Source organism: Tachysurus vachellii, chromosome 5 (assembly GCF_030014155.1).
Source record: "Tachysurus vachellii isolate PV-2020 chromosome 5, HZAU_Pvac_v1, whole genome shotgun sequence".
NCBI lineage: Eukaryota > Metazoa > Chordata > Actinopteri > Siluriformes > Bagridae > Tachysurus > Tachysurus vachellii.
In genome coordinates this window covers 3,567,501-3,587,500 of record NC_083464.1, presented here as the reverse complement: position 1 = coordinate 3,587,500, position 20,000 = coordinate 3,567,501, and the positions used below count along the sequence as shown (strand labels likewise).

Below are 20,000 nucleotides of genomic sequence, written 5' to 3'. Positions count from 1 at the left end.
TGTAGTGTAGTATTGTGGTGTAGTTGTGTAGTGGGTAGTTGTGTAGTGTAGTATTGTATATAAAAGGACATTTTGATGTTACACACACACTTTTATTAACCTGGTTTTCTCGCATCGCTCAAATCTCTCAAATTGCTTGTCCCTATTGGACGAGCGGTTTCCACGGTTACATGAGACTAGCATGATGAACAAACGTGACCCACGTCTTCGCACTTTGCTATTTTGTAGCGTGCATCTCACGTGCAGCTGAACGAACCTAAAGCCAAGGACTGACAGTTTTACACAAGTCTGATGCAGTAAAACTAAACCCTTCGCCCCTCGTCCCTGACGTCACGTACCGATTTGCATTAAATAGTTGACTCTTGTTCACCGCGCCGTTTCACCCACATGCTTTGCATCCACGAAGGTCACTTTTCCTGCTGTTGGTAAAAACCACCAGCTCTCCAGACTTTATTCACATGCCAAAAGCAGATAAAACACCCGTGTCCGTTTTCCGCTCTGTCAACTAAGCTCCGCCCACTTCCACATCCCTTCATTTACCAGTCTAGCTGTCCAGACGAGCTCGCCCTGCTGCTGCTGATGCTGATGCTGCTGGTTCTTAGAGCCGTCCGAGGCATCCGAGTGCTCCGGAGACCAGGACGGGGAGCTTACGGCACAACGGCTGCTCCATCCGACCTGAGCGACGGCGGCAGGGCCGGGAACCGGGACGGAGGATGAGTGGGATAAAAGAGTGGACAGGAAAAAAAAAATAAATAAAAAAATAAAAAAATAAAAAAAATGCACAGCCAAATGATGAATCCAACAACAACAACAACAAAAAAAAAAAACAACAAAAATCGCAGGCATGTTAAACAAAACAAAACAAAACGAATTATACAGGCGTATACAGGCATTACGTAAAACAAACAATATCGTTTCAGAGCTTGGGAAAAATCTGCTCACGGGATAAACTACACCAAAATAACTAAATAAACGTCGAAGGATTCGTTTTCCTAATGAGAGACGATCGAAGGTACGACGTCGTTCTTAACAATTTACTGTAAATGTCTCGCCCTAACGGCCTGGATTAAATTAGTTCGTATTATAAATGGGGTAAAACGTGGCGTGTGGAGCAGGGAACTGGCTCCTCCCCTATGACACGACGTACTTACGTACGTAGGAACTTCGAATAAAAAACGAAATAAAAACTATTTTTATAAATCACTTAACAGACGTAAATAAATGAATAAGATACATTATATATTATTATTATTATTATAATAAAAGATTATACTTTTTTTTATTTGAAATAGTCGTTTGTCACTGAAGGACGAATGTAAATGAGCTTCGGAGTGATTTGAACTCGTAACTCAGACTCCGTGTGATCCGGTGCTTGCTGTTGTGTTACTGTAATTTTGTCCCTGGAGTGAAACAGTACATGGGGCTGAGTCACTCTTTCCGGGCGCAGCGAGCTGACAGCAGGCCAGCGAGGTTTAAATCCACTCAACGCTCGACACGACGCTCCTCGTTATCGAGTGTCAGCCCGTCGCCATGGCAGCGTCAGCAATCTATTTGCGTGTTTACTAAACAAGCGTGATTGTGCCAGCGTGACGGCGGAGCGACGAAGGTGCCGAGCAAACAGGAATTTCTTTCCTACGAAGCACCGTAGGGAGATTTGAGCTCGTTAACGAGATGATCGGGGCTCGGCTGTGTAATTACGCTCTGTAACGTAATCAGCACAGGGGGGTTGTGGGAATTATAGAATAAACAGTAAATTAAATAACGGCGGTTAAGAAACGTACAGATTTGTCCCAAACTCACAAATCATATCAGGCACTTAATAAAATACGACATACCGTTAAACGTTTACATGATGCAACTGAAAAGGGTTATAAGAGAAAAGGAATCATGCAGACAAACAAACAAAAACACAAAGCGTATGTAGGTATCACGAGGATGAGGCAGGATGAGGATTAGTGAGGAGAACGGAAACCTCGCCAAACCTCAAGCGCGTTCCGGTTAATATCGAGGCAGCAGATAATAGGTTCGAGCTGAAGAGGAAAAAGAAAAAGAATGAAGGAGTTTGTGATGTTACTGAATAACAGGCATGCAAAGCAGGACGGGGGGGAAAAGTTTCGCTCCATCTTTAACCGTCTCACTTTCTAAATTAAAATCCAATCTGGCTCTTATGCAACTAAACGCATGACAGATTACTGTAACGAGGGAACGCAGAAAGCAGCAGAAAACGAGTGAGAGACGAATTCTTCTTCGCTAATTCTCTCCGAAACTCGCCGGACGACAGATACGGAGACGATCGCGTCGAAACCAAAAAAAGAAAAAAAAACTCATTAAAAGATAAAATGAGGCGTTAAAAATGTTGATGAATATGATAATTACACAACTCGTTAACTTCACAATAATAGCAGCGAGTACAGTAAAGATGCAGAAGGAGACGCCAGACACACTAATAACAGGCTCCATAATAAAATTCAATTAAATAAATTCAGTGTCACGATTTTCAGGAGCCGTTTATCACCATCATTTAAACCCTTTTCACACTTCAGACACTTTCCCTGGTTCAGAGTGAACTCTAAGTGACTAAGTGGAATCCTGCGTTGTCCCGTGTCACATTTGTAGTTTGTCGTCTAGTCGACCAGACGTTGGTTCGTCCGTATCGGTCTTCAGTTAATTTCTCAGCGTGACGTATTTCCCCCTCTCTACACCACACACTTCTGTGATGTTCAGTGTTTTGTCTCCTGACTGTATCTACCGAGCCGTTTTTGTTCAGTGTCTCTACGTCCTGGTTTTCACCTGATATGAAGCACAGAGGCGCTGCTCGCTTTCTGATTGGGTTTCTGTTGCTAAGCGACAAGACTAACATTCTTTCTTCCTTTCTTCCTCTATCCATCCCTCCCTCCCGTCTCCCTTTCTTTCTTTCTCTTTCTTTCTTTCTTTCTCTACCCATCCCTCCCTTCTTTCTTTCTTTCTTTCTTTCTCTATCCATCCCTCCCTTCTTTCTTTCTCTATCCATCCCTCCCTCCCGTCTCCCTTTCTTTCTTTCTTTCTTTCTCTACCTATCCCTCCCTTCTTTCTTTCTTTCTTTCTCTATCCATCCCTCCCTTCTTTCTTTCTCTATCCATCCCTCCCTCCCGTCTCCCTCCCTTATTTCTTTCTTTCTTTCTTTCTTTCTCTACCATCCCTCCCCCTTCTTTCTTTCTTTTTCTTTCTTTCTTTCTCTATCCATCCCTCCCTCCTGTCTCCCTTTCTTTCTTTCTCTACCATGCCTCCCTTCTTTCTTTCTCTATCCATCCCTCCCACCCGTCTCCCTTTCTTTCTCTCTATCCATCCCTCCCTCCCGTCTCCCTTTCTTTCTTTCTCTACCCATCCCTCCCTTCTTTCTTTCTCTCTATCCATCCCTCCCTCCCGTCTCCCTTTCTTTCTTTCTCTACCCATCCCTCCCTTCTTTCTTTCTCTCTATCCATCCCTCCCTCCCGTCTCCCTTTCTTTCTCTACCCATCCCTCCCTTCTTTCTTTCTTTCTTTCTCTCTATCCATCCCTCCCTCCCGTCTCCCTTTCTTTCTTTCTCTATCCATCCCTAACTCCCTTATCCCTTCTTTCTTTCTTTCTTTATCCATTCCGTATCGGTCTTCAGTTAATTTCTCAGCGTGATGTATTTCCCCCTCTCTACACCACACACTTCTGTGATGTTCAGTGTTTTGTCTCCTGACTGTATCTACCGAGCCGTTTTTGTTCAGTTTCTCTACGTCCTGGTTTTCACCTGATATGAAGCACAGAGGCGCTGCTCGCTTTCTGATTGGGTTTCTGTTGCTAAGCGACAAGACTAACATTCTAACAGAGCATCGTTTCGTCTTCCGCCGGGGGGTAAAATCATTCCACCTAGAGGAACTAAAGAAGAGCGCTTATGCTGTTGCTGCTGGGAATCGCGAGTCCGAGTCCCGACGAACCAGGAGACCTAAAGCGGCTTTGTGCTACAGGCTGGAAGAAAGACGTCACTGGGTTCCGCCCATCAGTGGGACATTAAGATCACTAGCTAGCGTTCCCCTTCCCCCGGTTAGTAGGTGCTGCATGATAGACAAGAACCAGCCAGTGAACAGGAATGAGCAAATGACTAGCCTATAAAGGAAAAGGGATGAATTGGTGCTTTTCTGCTTTACAAACAAAGCCATGAGAATTTCACTGAACACATAAAACTGCTTTGTTAGGAAGTTAAGGTCAGAGGGAACGGTTGACCATAAATTAGCTAGGGGTTAAAGGTCCCGCTCAATAGGTTAACAACGACCTAAACTTCTGGTTATTAGCACAAACGTTTGGCGCCGCATCTGAACATACGCTGACGAGCTACGAGAACAAGGAGGATTATGTAACTGCACAACTTCCCGTAAGAGCGTTACGGCTAAGGTTCGGATCGTAAAATAGCACCGGTTTGGTACAAATCGTCAGGTCTGGAAATGACACGAACAATGAAGGGATTTATAAAAGGTAGCTGACGCAATCTGCACACAATAAAACAAGATCTCACTAAAACTCTACAAGATTCAGTCTCCAAAATAAACTTCAGGCTCTTCTGGACATTACAAAAGAAAGTCAGTGGGGGAGAATCTCATCTGCACAACAAAACGTGTCGAGGCGCTCGCTCTCTTCCTCGCTCACGCGTCCCCAAAGCCCGACAAGCACACACTCGCATGAGAACGCAGAGGAGTGCACGTAGCCACACACACACACACACACACACACCAGGAAATCCCAGTTGGACCCCACAAGAGGTGACCACCCTTTAAATTTCACAAGACTGGGAAGGAACATCCTCCAGAGAAAAGCAGAAGGTAAAGAGGGAGAGATTCACCATCCTCGCCAATTCTCATCGAGGACTATGAGCACAACCACAAAAGATCCAACCGAATAGATTAAAACCTTTCTCAGAGTCAAACACGGATTTCAAAACGAGACACTTGTAAACAACGACCTCTAATATTTGGTTTTCTCGAGAAATCACGGCGAGGGAGAACTCGAGCAAAGAGACCCCGTGTTGCCAAGTTTAATTTTCAATTTCTGATGGCTTGGCCGGTGCTAAAAGAAGAGCACTCAGCATCCTCCCTGTTCCCAAGCTCGGAGTGGAAATGGGTTTGTGTCGTGCTTTCCAGCTCAGTGAACAGCGATCCGAATTATACACCTCCAAAAAAGACTCCTTTATTTTCCCTGAGCATCAAACCCTTGGCAGCAGAGCCAATTCCCATCCCCCTACTCTGAGGGGTTATTCAGAGTTATGCACTCCAGAGTGAGGATGGGGAGGAGTGCCGGGGTGCTCGGGGGGTGGGGTGCTACCGGGAATGAGAGCAAAACAGAGAGAGAGAGAGAGAGAGAGAGAGAGAGAGAGAGAGAGAGAGAGAAAGAGAGAGAGAAGCAAAGCGAGAAACAGAGAGGGAGAGAGAGAGAGACAGAAAGCACACAAGAACACCTAAAGCCTTTTAACATTAATTAATATATCCTCCAAACTGGTACTAATCATTGTGACTGAGCAAAGGAATAATTACTGCACAGCTGCAAAGCTGAACCAGAGACTGAGGGTCTCTCAAAAACACCAAGCAGGCTGAGGATCTTGCTTTGATATCACACACTTACCTGCTTCGCTCTAGGCCTTCCTGGAGAAAACTTCCTCTTGGAGATGGCTGGCTTTCCCATTCCGATCTTTGGGGTGAGGGGGTAGAACGTAGCCGGGGACACACCGGGGCTATACCCGGGGGTATTATGGCCATGCGTGGGCGTCTGTCTGGGCGAGGCCTCTGTAGAGAAGGGTGAGTGACAGAGCCTGAGCGAGCCATCTGGGGAAAATGCCGGAGAGCGCTTAAGGCTTGGTATCTTGTCTTCCGTGGACGGAGAGCTGAAGCCTGAGAAGCTGAGCTCGCTGCCAGGTGTAGTATCCATCTCCACAGGTGGACTGCTCTCTGCACCCAGTGTAATGCTGACCTCCTCAGGCAAAGCTGGCTCAGATGCCACCTCCTCTTCCTCCTCCTTAACCTCTGCCATGTGTGGTGTCTTCCTCAGCTCCGGCTCCTTCTCCGTATCCTGCCCGGTATCTTCCGTTAATCTCAAAACTGACGATTCTTGAACATTTTCCTCAACTGAAGCTGAAGCACCCAAATCCATGGGTTCCTCCCTGATTAATGGGGAAGGCTCAGGGTGTGAATCTTTGGTAGGTGAAGTAAGTAGAACCTTCGGAGCATCCGCCATATTCGGTTCCGCCTCAGCTTGCTCCGGCTCGGGCACGATATCTTGCTCCTTGCCATTTTCCATCGGTCTGATAGCGTCATGAGATCCCTCATCATCTTGGTCCACGACAGCAGCACAACACTGGGAAGCGAGTGGAGATGCTAAAGGAGATGAGCCTTCAGTCAATGTAACAGTCACCTGGATCTCCTGAGCAGCCTCTACAGCTGAAAAAGAGACAGAATGATGAGAGAATAAGAGAATTTCAATTCAGACTATTTTGCGTTTAAAGGTTTTGGCAGACAGACACACTGAGTAAGGCTTTAGAGACAATTAGCAAAGGGATCATTAACTTGGTTTTGCAATGAAGAGTGGATTCGATCCCATTGTGGTGTGGATCAAATCCACTCTCCAAAGCAGAAACAAATAAAAAAAAAAAACTAATCACTCACCTGATGGAGACGGTTTGGGTTCTTCAGCAACAGGAAGTGCAGCGCTATCTGCTTCCAGGGAAACTGAAACGTCCTCTTGAACGGCCGCGAAAGCTCCTGCAATCCCAAGCAAAACAGCAAGCTCATGCAACCGATATTAAACATTGAAAAACTTGTGAGTAAAATGTTTTTGGCTGTTTTTTTGCCCCCTGCTACTCATGTTATGACAAATTTGTTTGCAGGAAGCCCTGTGGTGCTACTACTATCATTATATTCCAACCTTTTGACTCTGTGTTTAAAGTGTTGGCACGGCGGCTGGGCTGCGTTCCAGGAAATGCCGGGATTTGAATAACGAGTGTTGTGCAACATTTTCGGGTCAACGAGAAGATAATTTAATTGGCAGAAGACACGTAAGCAGCTCTAAACACAAGACGGATATATTTTAAATCCGATTTCTGCGTTTCTTCAGTAAACAGCTTGAGCGAAACCTTTGGAGCTAATAAAACTCTTCGATTTTAATGTGCGATATTTACTTAGTGGTTAAAATAAATAAATAAATAAATAAAAGCCATGTTGTTACAGCAAAATAATCCATGATACAGCGGAGTTGAATTTCCTGTCACTTTCTTTTGTACCACAGCAGATTTGCAGGCAAAAACAATTTCTTGCGTTTGTGTGCGATCGAATCTGTCGTAATATGAAACTAGTCGGAACTTCGTGATCGTTTGATGAGAATCCAGAACCGCAAACGCACAGACTTGCTGTTTACGGAGAATTTTAAAATCAATTCCAAACAAGCAGTTCAGTCATTTTTTTGGCCTGATATTGAATATCGAAGTGTATTAAGAACGTAATCCGAACATTGCCGCGATCACGAAGGACTTAAATAGAAACCAAAAAAAAAAAAAAAAAAAACATCTCTCAAACCCGCTCAATTCTACTTCTCTTTCTCCCAGATATCCCTCTCTCTCTTTCTCTCTCTCTGCTTCATGATGAGCACTAACAGCGCAACCCATCGAGGCAGGCATCACCATGGCAACATATTCGCCCGCGCCATACACGTTAGACCGAGCTGATACGATGCCCGCTGGGGAAAAACCAAATTCATAAACAAACACTGGCTGTGCTGTTAGCTCTTAATTTAAGTCGCGTACTCAAAGCAAAGCGAGCTTCCAGGAAATAGGAACGGAGAGAAGAAAATAAGACTCGTAAATCAAAAACAGGCATTTAATATAGTCCACGTACATGGGGCTTCAGGCAGAATTGGGTTAAGAATATCAGATGAAGCATTAACAAGCACGTGTCTCGGAATCAGAGGAGCTGTATCGGAAGGTTATACGTGAGGATGTGAAGTTCCTGTGGGTGTCTTTAACAAGCGTCGTCAACAATCACGGAGTTGACAAAACGACGGACGTCACGACATCACGTGAGGAGATTCGTAGACACGACGACGGCCTTACCGTCAAAAATTAATAAATAATAAAGACGTGACGGTTTAAGCAAAATCTTGAAGTTCATAAAATTCATTGCGTCAAAAAGTTTTTGTTTAAAATCTCACAGTGCGAATGCTGAGACACTCGATGCCTTTGTGCTCAATAGCATGAAGGTTTCACCTTCACTGGAACTATGAGGCTCGACATGACACGACGTTCCTGTGCACAAAGCTCCATGAACACATGGTGTGGAGGCTACGGTTGGAGTGGAAGAACTTCTTATAGAGAAAAGAACTTATTATAACGGCAAAGAAAGAGAGGAATAGATCTTAGATAAAATGTTCAAAAGGAACATATGGGTGGAATGGTCAGGGGTGCACAAACTTTTGGCTGTATAGTGGTCTTGAGTACAGTTCTGATATGTTTATCACTGCTAGAGTCTCTTAAATGGAAGAGTGACATTACTTTTAAAAATGGTGTGAGTTTATTTAAGTTTGTGTGGTTCAAGTGCAGGTTTGTGCTTGTGTGTGTGTGTGAGAGAAAGTGAGAGAATAAAAGAGAGAGAGAGAGAGAGAGAGAGAGAGAGAGAGAGAGAGAGAGAGAGAGAGAGAGAGAGAGAAAGGGAAGTGTGCAACAGTGATTTGGAGCAGAGGATGGTGATGACGCTGTGTGAAAAGAGAACACAGTGTTTTACAGTGCACGCTGATGAAAGCCCTGTCAACACTGCACACTTATTTATAACCCAGGAGGAAGAAATGCAGCTTACTGTACATCTCTCTCACATACACACACACTCTCACACACACGTGCATCAACACACAAACACACGCGGAGGGACACGATGAATGTGGAGATTTTATGAATTTTCTAAACTTGGTCCTGCTAAGAAATCAGTGCCTAAAGGAGATGAAAGGTTTTACATTCAGAGAGAGCGAGAGAGAGAGAGAGCGAGAGAGAGAGAGGCAGAGAATAGAGAGAGAGAATAAAGACAGAGTAAAAGAGAGTAAGAGATCAACAGACAAAGAAACAGAAAGTATCAGTGTAAAGGACAGAGTAAAGGACTGTAACTGAGATCAACAGTCAGAATAACAGTAACAGACAAAATACAGCATAAGACAGTAACCGATTACCAGACAGTAACAGACAACAGTAAGAGACAGTAACACACAGTAACAGAGTAACGAACAGTAACAGACAGAGTAACAGACAGTAACGTTCGGTAACAGATTAATAGACAGCAACAGCTGGTAACAGAGTAACAGACAGTAACAGATTAACAGACAGAGTAACAGGCAGTAACGGAGTAACGAACAGTAATAGATTAACAGACAGAGTAACAGACAGTAACAGATTAACAGACAGTAACAGACTAACAGACAGTAGCAGAGTAACAGACAGAGTAACAGACAATGTGCAGATTACCAGACAGAGTAAGGCAGTAACAGAGCAACAGACAAAGTACAGAGCAACAGACAGTAGCAGATTAACAGACAGAGTAAGACAGAGGCAAGACAGTAACAGAGCAACAGACAAAGTGCAGAGTAACAGACAGTAGCAGATTAACAGACAGAGCAAGACAGTAAAAGAGTAACAGACAGGGTTAGATAGTAACAGAGTAACAGACAAAGTACAGAGTAACAGGCAGTAGCAGATTAACAGACAGAGTAACAGACAAAGTACGGAGTAACAGACAGTAGCAGATTAACAGACAGAGTAACAGACAAAGTGCAGAGTAACAGACAGTAGCAGATTAACAGACAGAGTAAGACAGTAACGGAGTAGCAGACAGATTACCAGACAGAGTAAGACAGTAACAGACAGTAACAGACAAAGTACAGAGTAACAGACAGTAACAGCAAGACTAATAGAGTAAGAGAGAAACTAATAGGGAGAAGGTGAGATGCTTCCAGCAGACAGTAGCAGATTAACAGACAGAGCAAGACAGTAGCAGAGTAACAGACAGTAACAGACAGTAGCAGAGTAACAGACAATGTACAGAGTAACAGACAGTAACAGACAAAGCACAGAGTAACAGACAGTAACAGACAAAGTACAGAGTAACAGACAGTAACAGACAAAGTACAGAGTAACAGACAGTAACAGACAAAGTACAGAGTAACAGACAGCAACAGAAAGTACAGAGTAACAGACAAAGTACAGAGTAATAGACAGTAACAGACAAAGTACAGAGTAACAGACAGTAACAGACAAAGTACAGAGTAACAGACAAAGTACAGAGTAACAGACAAAGTACAGAGTAACAGACAGTAACAAAGTACAGAGTAACAGACAGTAACAGACAAAGTACAGAGTAACAGACAGTAACAGACAAAGTACAGAGTAACAGACAGTAACAGACAAAGTACAGAGTAACAGACAAAGTACAGAGTAACAGACAGTAACAGACAAAGTACAGAGTAACAGACAGTAACAGACAAAGTACAGAGTAACAGACAGTAACAGACAAAGTACAGAGTAACACACAGTAACAGACAAAGTACAGAGTAACAGACAGTAACAAAGTACAGAGCAACAGACCGTAACAGACAAAGTACAGAGTAACAGACAGTAACAGACAAAGTACAGAGTAACAGACAGTAACAGACAAAGTACAGAGTAACAGACAGTAACAGACAAAGTACAGAGTAACAGACAGTAACAGCAAGACTAACAGAGTAAGAGAGAAACTAATAGGGAGAAGGTGAGATGCTTCCAGCAGCCATTAGCTCATGTTAGGGTGTGATGGTGACACAACTCTGCTCATCACATCAGCCGTGAAGTCTCCCTCCCTCCCTCCCTCCCTCCCTCAGAGACAACCCGAGCTCTCAGTGCACGAGCAGCACGAGGCTTCGGCACACATTACACACTCTGCAGATCAGTTCCTAGCTTCTCTTCATAAAGACATCAGTGCAGCTGCAAGTCACATCTTTATATTAACCTGTCATCGTTTCTATAGCGACAGCTCCTTCACAGAGATACAGCCTTTGTGATGGTGAAAAGATGATGTATGGAAGGAGTCTCCGGTGTCAGAGCTTAGCGACAGTCACCAAGTTTTCTGTCATCTTCATGGAGAAACAATCCAGTAACAGATGCAACAAAATTTTGTTTGTTTTATTTCCGAACTATCTGGCAACCTGGCGTGAAGCGCAGTGTTATGAGTGTGTGATGGTGGTTGATGCAGTTCAGTCCAGAGACACAGAATAGAAAGCAAACAGGATGCTGAACAGGACAAGGGTAAAGATCTCGCTCAGACCTGGTTCTGGGGATTGAACTTTCACCTCAGAGCAGCAACACGGTTTGTTAAGCATTAGCACCGAGACGAGAACCACGTCCTGGTGAACATCATTCTTTTCAGCTGTGTCAGGATGATGTGGTGATGAACTCCATACATGAAGCTCGACACCGCTGGGAATTTCCTCACGACGTATCGTATAACCGCAGGGGAGACATGAGGAGCTTCAGCTTCAACTTACAGCCAAACCAGGAGATATGTGCTTTCCTAAAGGGTGTGTGTGTGTGTGTGTGTGTGTGTGTGTGTGTGTGTGTGTTCGCAAGCCTGCCTGATACATTGCACTGACACTGAAGACTCCTGTCACTGCAGGGTCATGTATATATTCTGTAGAGAACTGAAGCACAAGTCAATCTAGCCTCTGATTGGTCGATTGCAGGATTTTAGGTGAACCAAAAGCTCATTTGTGAAAAGATGGAAGATTTTGAGGAGCCGCTTCTTCCTGCAGTTGTGGAAACTAAAGATGATCTGGAGAATGTGGAGAACCCATACAGGGGAACTCGAACTGGCAGACTCATGCTAACATGTACTGGGGAAATTATGCTAATGAGCATATACTGGAGAACCCATACTGGAGAACCCATACTGGAGAACCCATACTGGCAGACTCGAGAACCCATACTGGGGAACTGGCAGACTCATGAAATTATGCTAATGAGCATATACTGGAGAACCTGTACTAGAGATCTCATACTAAAGAACCCATACTAAAGAACCCATACTGGAGAACCCATACTGGAGAAACCTTACTGGCAGACTGGAGAACCCATACTGGAGAACCAGTACTGGCGGACTCATGCAAGAGAACCTGTACTAGAGATCTCATACTGGAGACCAGAATGCACAGGGAAACTTGCAGATTCATGCAGGGTAATTTATACTGGAAAGCTCATAGCAACAAGCTTGTACATGAGAACCAATACTGTAGAACTGATACTGACAAACTCACGACTCATACCGCAGAACCCATTCCAGAGAATCCGTCACGTAGAACGTGCCAGAGAACCCATATAGGTTCAACCGACCTAGTGAACTAGAACTAGAGCTCATACTGGAGAACCCAAAACTTGTAGAACCCGTACTGAAGAACCCGTACTAGGCATGTGATGGACAGAAGTGTAGAGAGTATAAGAGATTGGAAGTGCTTTGTTAGAACCTATTTAATCAACATTGTTTAATTATTCATCTGAAATCTTCTCAACCTCGCTGATGAAACCTCGAAGCATAATTTCCTAAGCGTAGGCCTTGACCGCTACCTCGGTTCCGTCTTCACGGACCCATCTCCACAGTCTTATGCTCGTTAATTACATTGAGATCTTAATAAAGGAGGCTTCTTCTAGCACCAGTGGGAGGGTTAAGTCTAGATCAGTGGTTCCTCTGCCTCTCTAGGGAGCCTGCGGAGAGAGCAGCAGGGGAGGGAACAAGCACGCCGCTTCCTTCCCGGGCGGTTGGCCGAAGCCCAACACGTCCGGCTAACAAAGACGCCTCACGGCTCCGCGCCCACTCACGCGGACACCCACCCACAATCCCTCGCTCGGCACACAGAAACACATTCACACAGGGAATAAGAGACCGCAGGGGGGAAAAACGGCCCAGAACCACACCACAATTCATCTCCCTGCCATGGGCCCGGAGGAGGGCTGAGCTTTCATTAGAGTCAGTAATAACGGCCGCGGAGAAGAAAATAGGATTCGCTTTTAGCAGTTTGGAGCTCGAGGATAGGTCACCAGCTGGAGACGGGAATACAGGGGGCTGTAATGGAGGAGCTCTCTCGCTCTCTCTCTCTCTCTGTGTCTTTTCCCCCCTCTCACTCTTAATTATTCGGTTTCACTCTCAACCCCTCTCTCTCTCTCATTCCTTGTCTCTATATCTCTGTCTTTCTCTCATTCCTTCTCTCTCTCCATCTCTCTCTCCCTCATTCCTTCTATCTCTGTCTCTCTCTTTCTCTCATTCCTTCTCTCTCTGTCTGTCTCTCTCTCTCATTCCTTCTCTCTCTCTCTCTCTCATTCCTTCTCGCTCTGTCTCTCTATCTCTCTCTGTCTTTCTCTCATTCCTTCTCTCTCTCCATCTCTCTCTCCCTCATTCCTTCTCTCTGTCTCTCTCTCTCTCTCATTCCTTCTCTCTCTCTCATACTCTGTCTCTCTCTCATTCCATCTCTCTCTCTCCCTCATTCCTTCTCTGTCTCTCATTCCTTCTCTTTCTCTTTCCTTCTCTCTTTCACTCTCTCTCTCTCTCTCTCATTCCTTCGCTCTCTCTCTCACTCTGTCTCTCCCTCATTCCGTCTCTCTCCCTCATTCCTTCTCGCTTTGTCTCTCATTCCTTCTCTTTTTCACTCACTCATTCCTTCTCTTTCTCTCTCTCTCTCTCTCTCTCTCTCTCTCTCTCATTTCTTCTCTCTATAACTTCACTCTCATTCCTTCTCTCTCTCTCTCTCTCTCTCTCTCTCTCTCTCTCTCTCATTTCTTCTCTCTATAACTTCACTCTCATTCCTTCTCTCTCTCTCTTTGCTTTTAGAGTTACATAGGTTTTGGTGTCCCTGTGATCACGTCTCTTTTCATTCTTCTCTAACTCCCCCTGTGCCCAAAGTGCAGACACCGAAGACGTGTTCTTCCGTACGTGTTAAACTTCCCACCACGTGAACTTCCACGGTCTGGAATTCAAGCCTTTTTAATCAGATCACGTCAATCAAAACGTCTCGCCTCACGTTCGACCTCCTATCCTGTTTTTATGTCAATAAAAGTGTCACGTCTCGACGAAACGGTTCCAACAGGAGCGTTGTGTTTTAGCTTTTATCTACAGAGAGGAAAAAGGAAATGAAAGTAATGCAGCAACAAAACAAGGAGAAAGGAAAGAAATCTCCAAATGCAAAAGCAGGTTAATGGAATAAAGACGGACGAGGACATTAGTGCGACTCTGCTGTGCTGCGTCTCACAGGGTCACACGGTCCGGGGGTCACGGGGTCAGGACCCGAGCACAGCAGGGACGTCACGGGTCCTGCAGGAGATCTTTAACCCTAAGCTCTTCTACACACTCTTGCTACAGCATGTCGAGAGATGCCCTTATTAGTGCCAGTGTGAAACTCTGCGACTTTATCAGTTCAATAACAACAATCAGGGCTGAAATTGGTGCTTTTTTACGTGTTTGATTGTGTGCTGGACAAAATACTAGTGAATAAGATGCGTTTAATGATATACGGGTTTGGGTCAAAAAAAAAGAGTCAAATTTAAATATTAAAGGTGGGGTCTCCGTTGTTTGAAAGCCAATGTTGACATATGAAATCACCAAAACAAACACGCCCCTAACCCAAATGGGTCCCACCCCTGTTTTGATAGCTCCGCCCCCACACATACATACGTAACCCAGGCAACTATTACGGCGGAACCTGTTGGGGCGGCTGGCCGAGGGTTGATTGATTTAATATTCTGAACTTTAATTGATAGAAAGCTGTATTGTTAGTCCTACTTCTTACCTTATCGTAAGTCTTTCTTCTCTTTTATCCTCCGTGTCAATGTTAAAACCTCTTTCTGCTAATGTCACACATGCGCACTGAACACTCTCTCCGCCCATATTGACAAGACACGCCCCTTTCTGCTCATTGGCTACACGTTTGTTTTGTTTGGCGGCCCGATGCAGTTGGGAGACCCCACCTTTAATGTTTTAGAATGTTTACGTTAAAAAAAATGACAAAATTAAGACCAGATTGAAATACGCTCGCTTATTTATTTATTTGTTTCTGTAAACAAATCCAGCAAAATAAATCTAGAGGATGCTGTAGTAATAAAATACATAATAAACAGTGAACTAGCGGCACAGCGTAAGCCTCCTTAGCTAATATAAACTATATGATGTGATACAACACCTTTAACGTCCTCTGATGGATATGTGACTGTACAGAATATCAGGCGTACGTCAACATGCCAGTTATATGTGGTATAAACGTGTTGGCTTAATAACACGCGTGCTTTAAGCAGGATCACGGGCTAGCTGGGGAATTCTTTATTTAAACATATAAAAGTCAAACAATCCGAACACAAAATGTCAAGTAAAGTTAAAAATATCTTTCAAATGATTACTTATGATACTGTACATTACTGTGAGATACGATAACGAGACTTAACGAGATAAAACACAGGCTGACTTATTTATCTGATCTAATCCCACATCCAGACATCGTACTCCAGACAAGCAACAGCGTGAAGCTGGTGATGAGGTGAGGGTGAGGGTGAGGGTGAGGGTGGGGGTGAGGGTGAGGGTGGGGGTGGGGGTGGGGGTGATGGAAATCTAATGCAAATCTGTGATCATTCTGCAGTATTCAAATCACACATGCAACGCTAGTTCACAGACAGCTGGGAAAAACAAACGACGCGTCTGCGTGATCATGTGACCCGCTCTGACTTCGACAGAGTCGCAGAGGTTCCTCGAGTCAGCCTTCACACACACACACCCACGCCCCCACACAGGCTCTTACACACACAGCCGAAGTTACAGAGACAGTGTAATTACAGAGCTGCCAGCAGAGAGACCAACACATTACATCTGTGTCAGTCTCAATCCTGAAGCCCAGAGCGTCTCCATATGTCTGTCCTAAAGAAACATTCAACACTGCTCTCATCTCTCAGGGACAATTTATATCACCATCACCATCATCATCATCATCATCATCATCATCACCAGCATTGTCATCATCATCACCATCACCACCACCACCACCACCATCATCATCATCATCATCATCATCATCATCATCATCATCACCATCACCAGCATCACCAGCATCATCACCACCACCAGCATCATCATCATCATCATCACCATCACCAGCATCATCATCATCATCACCATCATCACCATCATCATCACCACCACCATCATCATCACCACCAGCATCGTCATCATCATCACCAGCATCGTCATCATCATCATCATCACCACCACCAGCATCATCATCATCATCACCACCACCATCATCATCACCACCATCATCATCACATTTACATCATTTAGCAGACACCTTTATCCAGAGCGACTTACATTTTATCTCATTTTCATACAACTGAGCAACTGAGGGTTAAGGGCCTTGTTCAGGGGCCCAGCAGTGGCAGCTTGGTGGACGTAGGAATCGAACTCACAACCTTCCGATTGGTAGCTCAACACCTTAAACACTAGGCTATACCACATCCCACATGATCATCATCAACAGCATCATCACCACCATCAACAGCATTATCAGGGCCACCAAGATCACCGTTACCATCACCACCAACATCAGCATCATCACCATCATCATTAAGATCATCACCACCAACACCACCAATAATCATCACCAGCACCACCACCACTATCGCCACCACCATCATCACCACCATCACATCATCTCCAACAGAATCTTTTCTCTCTCTCTCTCTCTGAGTCAGTCTCTCTCTCTCTCTCTCTCTCTCTCTCTCTCTCTCTCTCTCTCTCTGAGTCAGTCTCTCTCTCTCTGAGTCAGTCTCTCTCTCTCTCTCTCTCTCTCTCTGAGTCAGTCTCTCTCTCTCTCTGAGTCAGTCTCTCTCTCTCTCTCTCTCTCTCTCTCTCTCTCTCTCCCTGAGTCAGTCTCTCTCTCTCGCTCTCTCCCCTAGTCAGTCTCTCTCTCTCTCTCTCTCTCTCTCTCTGAGTCAGTCTCTCTCTCTCCCTGAGTCAGTCTCTCTCTCTCTCTCCCTGAGTCAGTCTCTCTCTCTTGCTCTCTCTCCCTGAGTCAGTCTCTCTCTCTTGCTCTCTCTCTCTGAGTCAGTCTCTCTCTCTCGCTCTCTGAGCTGTAGATCAGAGCTGTTCATACTTTCCACACATCTCTCAGCTTCTTGATCATGGTAACATTACAAATCCTGAAGACAGCTGTTGATCAAATAACTAAAACCTTTTCTCACACACACACACACACACACACACACACACACACACACACACACACTGTATAAAGCACAAAATACTCCACAGAGTGTTTCCTCTGAATCTCCACACTGAGATCAGATCACATTAGATGTATAAACATAAACTCACCCTGCGCGGCGTCGGGGTCAGTGAGGACGGCGTCCTGGACGGCGTGGATGTGAGCGCGCTCACTGCTGTCCTGCTCCACCTGCTTACACACGCTGCATGTGTATCCGTCCTGCAGCTCTGAGTCGTCCTGCTTCACACACTCCGCATGAACACACCTGAGACACGCAACCAGAAAACAAACACTGTATCAGCTCCCGTCACTGACCACTACAATTCCCAATCCCACTGGTCACACACACACATACACACACACACACACACACACACACACACACACACACACATACACACATACACACACACACACAGAGGTCTTGGGATAAGTTTATTAAAGCATATAGATTTGAATGATAGCTCACAGCTGGACCTGAAAATCTCCTGCACATCTCGCTGCAGGGAAGCCTTGGGCCTTAACACACACACACACACACACACACGCTACTTTTCTTCCCCCTCACCCTCTGTTCCATTGCTACAAAGCACTTTCTTCCTCTCTCTCTCTCTCCGTCTCTCTCTCTCTCTCTGTCTCTCTCTCTCTGTCATGCAAATCTCAAGCTGATTTCCACAACTGAAACGCAAATAGCTGTAATGAGACTTCACTGAAGAGGAACATTGAAGCGACATCATCGAGGCGGCCAAACACACGCACACACACACACACACACACACACACAGAGAGAGACAGACACACACAGAGACACACACACACACAGACTCACACGTCACTTTTGAGGTCACCTTTGACATAATAGTTCCAGCAGTTTAAACCTTCATTTGAATGCTTTTTTAAATAACGTTAAAAAACTAACATTTATAATAATAATAATAATAATAATAATAATAATAATAATAATAATCATAAATTTGTATAAATGATTTTGTTACCTTAAAAAACAGGAAAAATCTTCCAATTGAAATAATTTAGAATTAAACCTAGTCAGGAAAAATCTATAAACATCTCTACAATAAAAGAGTACCTACAATAACGGTGTGTTTATTATTTAATTTACAGGATTTGAACAGAAATATAATTCTATGTTATTAAAAATGTGGAATAAACGTATCCTGATAAGTAAACAGAAATCCCCCCCCTCCCCCCCAAACACTCCCCCTCCCCACCACCCAAACACAGTCACAGCGCTAAGGCAAATTCATGACCTTTGACACCACGGCGTCAATCACAAAGATTGAAGCTCTGCCAGAAGCCTAACTCACTCAGGCACGAGGCAGGGTGAGAGGTCGTCATGGCGATTTCCTTTCCTACCCCAAACCTAAAGCGCCCTGGGAATCTGATTAGCGCCCCCCCTCCCCCCGGCTGAGCCGTCCAAACCTGATTATCAATATCCAATTACTGAGCGAATTACACGCACGTCGCTTCTAGAGCGCCGACTGTGAGCGCACGTGACTCTGAAACGACACGTGAGGTAATACTACATCTCAGGAATAACCTCTTATAATGAGATTCGTCACATCACGTCACGTCAAGAAGCTTTCACTGTCATTTTAAACATATAAAGCTGTACAGTACACAGTGCATACTTCAGAACGTAGATTACTCTTTATATTTATTTACTAACTTTAATACTAACTTTATTACTTAATGACTTTACATTATAACTTTAATGCTTTACTTTAATTACTTACCTTAAATTACTTCACTAACTTAAGATTCCTCTGTACTTAAATAACGTTACTTACTTAAATAAAAATATTAATTTACAAACTTTACTAAACTACTTTATGATGTTTTTACTTCTTGTTTTTACTTCTTGTAGATACTTGATGTATCTAGCTTGCTACTTAAGTTGCTTTAGTTACATAAGTTAGTTATTAAAGTTTATAATAACTTTACTGAATTGATTTATTAACTTACTTAACCTGCTTAACCTCATATCGTCGCTGTCGGGCGGAAACCTCGTATGTCCAAATTTGGTCAATTTCATATTTTTTCACATATCGATGCTATTGGTCAGTCCCCACGTGGGTCTGTTATTTTTACAAGTTATTAACCAATCTAAAGTCTTGAAAATAGCTTGAGCGCAAATCTCATAACTCCATTGGACACTTCAACTGTCCACCTCTTCCTCACTCCGTGGGAGAGCTTCGCGGCATATTTCTCCTCAAGAAGATTCGCAACGAATCAACACGTCTTCTGAGGTAAATGTCTTCAAAACACTGGGCTCAAAGAAAAAAAAATCTTGACCCCCGCTAGTTCTGGTGCTCGTCTGAGGACAGGAATTTAGCGCAAGACAATCCACTGTAACGCGGACTAAACTCTGTGCACTGCAGATAAGGTACGGCGTTTTTTTAATTTCCTGAAAAAAAACGGTTTTGGAGATACGAGGATTCCGCCTGACAGTGATGATTTACTTTCCCTATTTACTTTAATTCATTACTTTATTAATGAATAAATTTCTTAATTTCTTAATTAACCTACATTACTTTAGTTACTTCACTTACATAACCTAATTACTGTAAAGAATCGCTTTATTAGATACTTTATTGATTTAACATTACTTCATTACTTAATTACTCACTAACTTCTTGACTTTTAACCTAAATTATTAAACACGGCACTTAAACTAATTACTTCTTTATTACTTATTT

The 20,000-nt window shown here is 44.0% G+C and overlaps 1 protein-coding gene across 7 annotated transcripts in view; it reads right to left on the bottom strand.

The window, feature by feature from the left end:
• Positions 1-20,000, bottom strand: part of kmt2ca (lysine (K)-specific methyltransferase 2Ca) — a 167,449-nt gene that overhangs the window by 73,605 nt on the left and 73,844 nt on the right. For 6 of the 7 annotated variants that reach the window (XM_060869529.1, XM_060869534.1, XM_060869528.1 and 3 more), the window contains exons 12-15: positions 17,394-17,548; positions 6,657-6,752; positions 5,620-6,431; positions 541-675 (exon numbers count right to left, since the gene is read on the bottom strand). In XM_060869529.1, coding sequence (XP_060725512.1) covers positions 541-675; positions 5,620-6,431; positions 6,657-6,752; positions 17,394-17,548 — 1,198 coding nt within the window. The remainder of the gene's footprint in view (positions 1-540; positions 676-5,619; positions 6,432-6,656; positions 6,753-17,393; positions 17,549-20,000) is intronic. The other variant, XM_060869533.1, reaches the window with a different exon arrangement.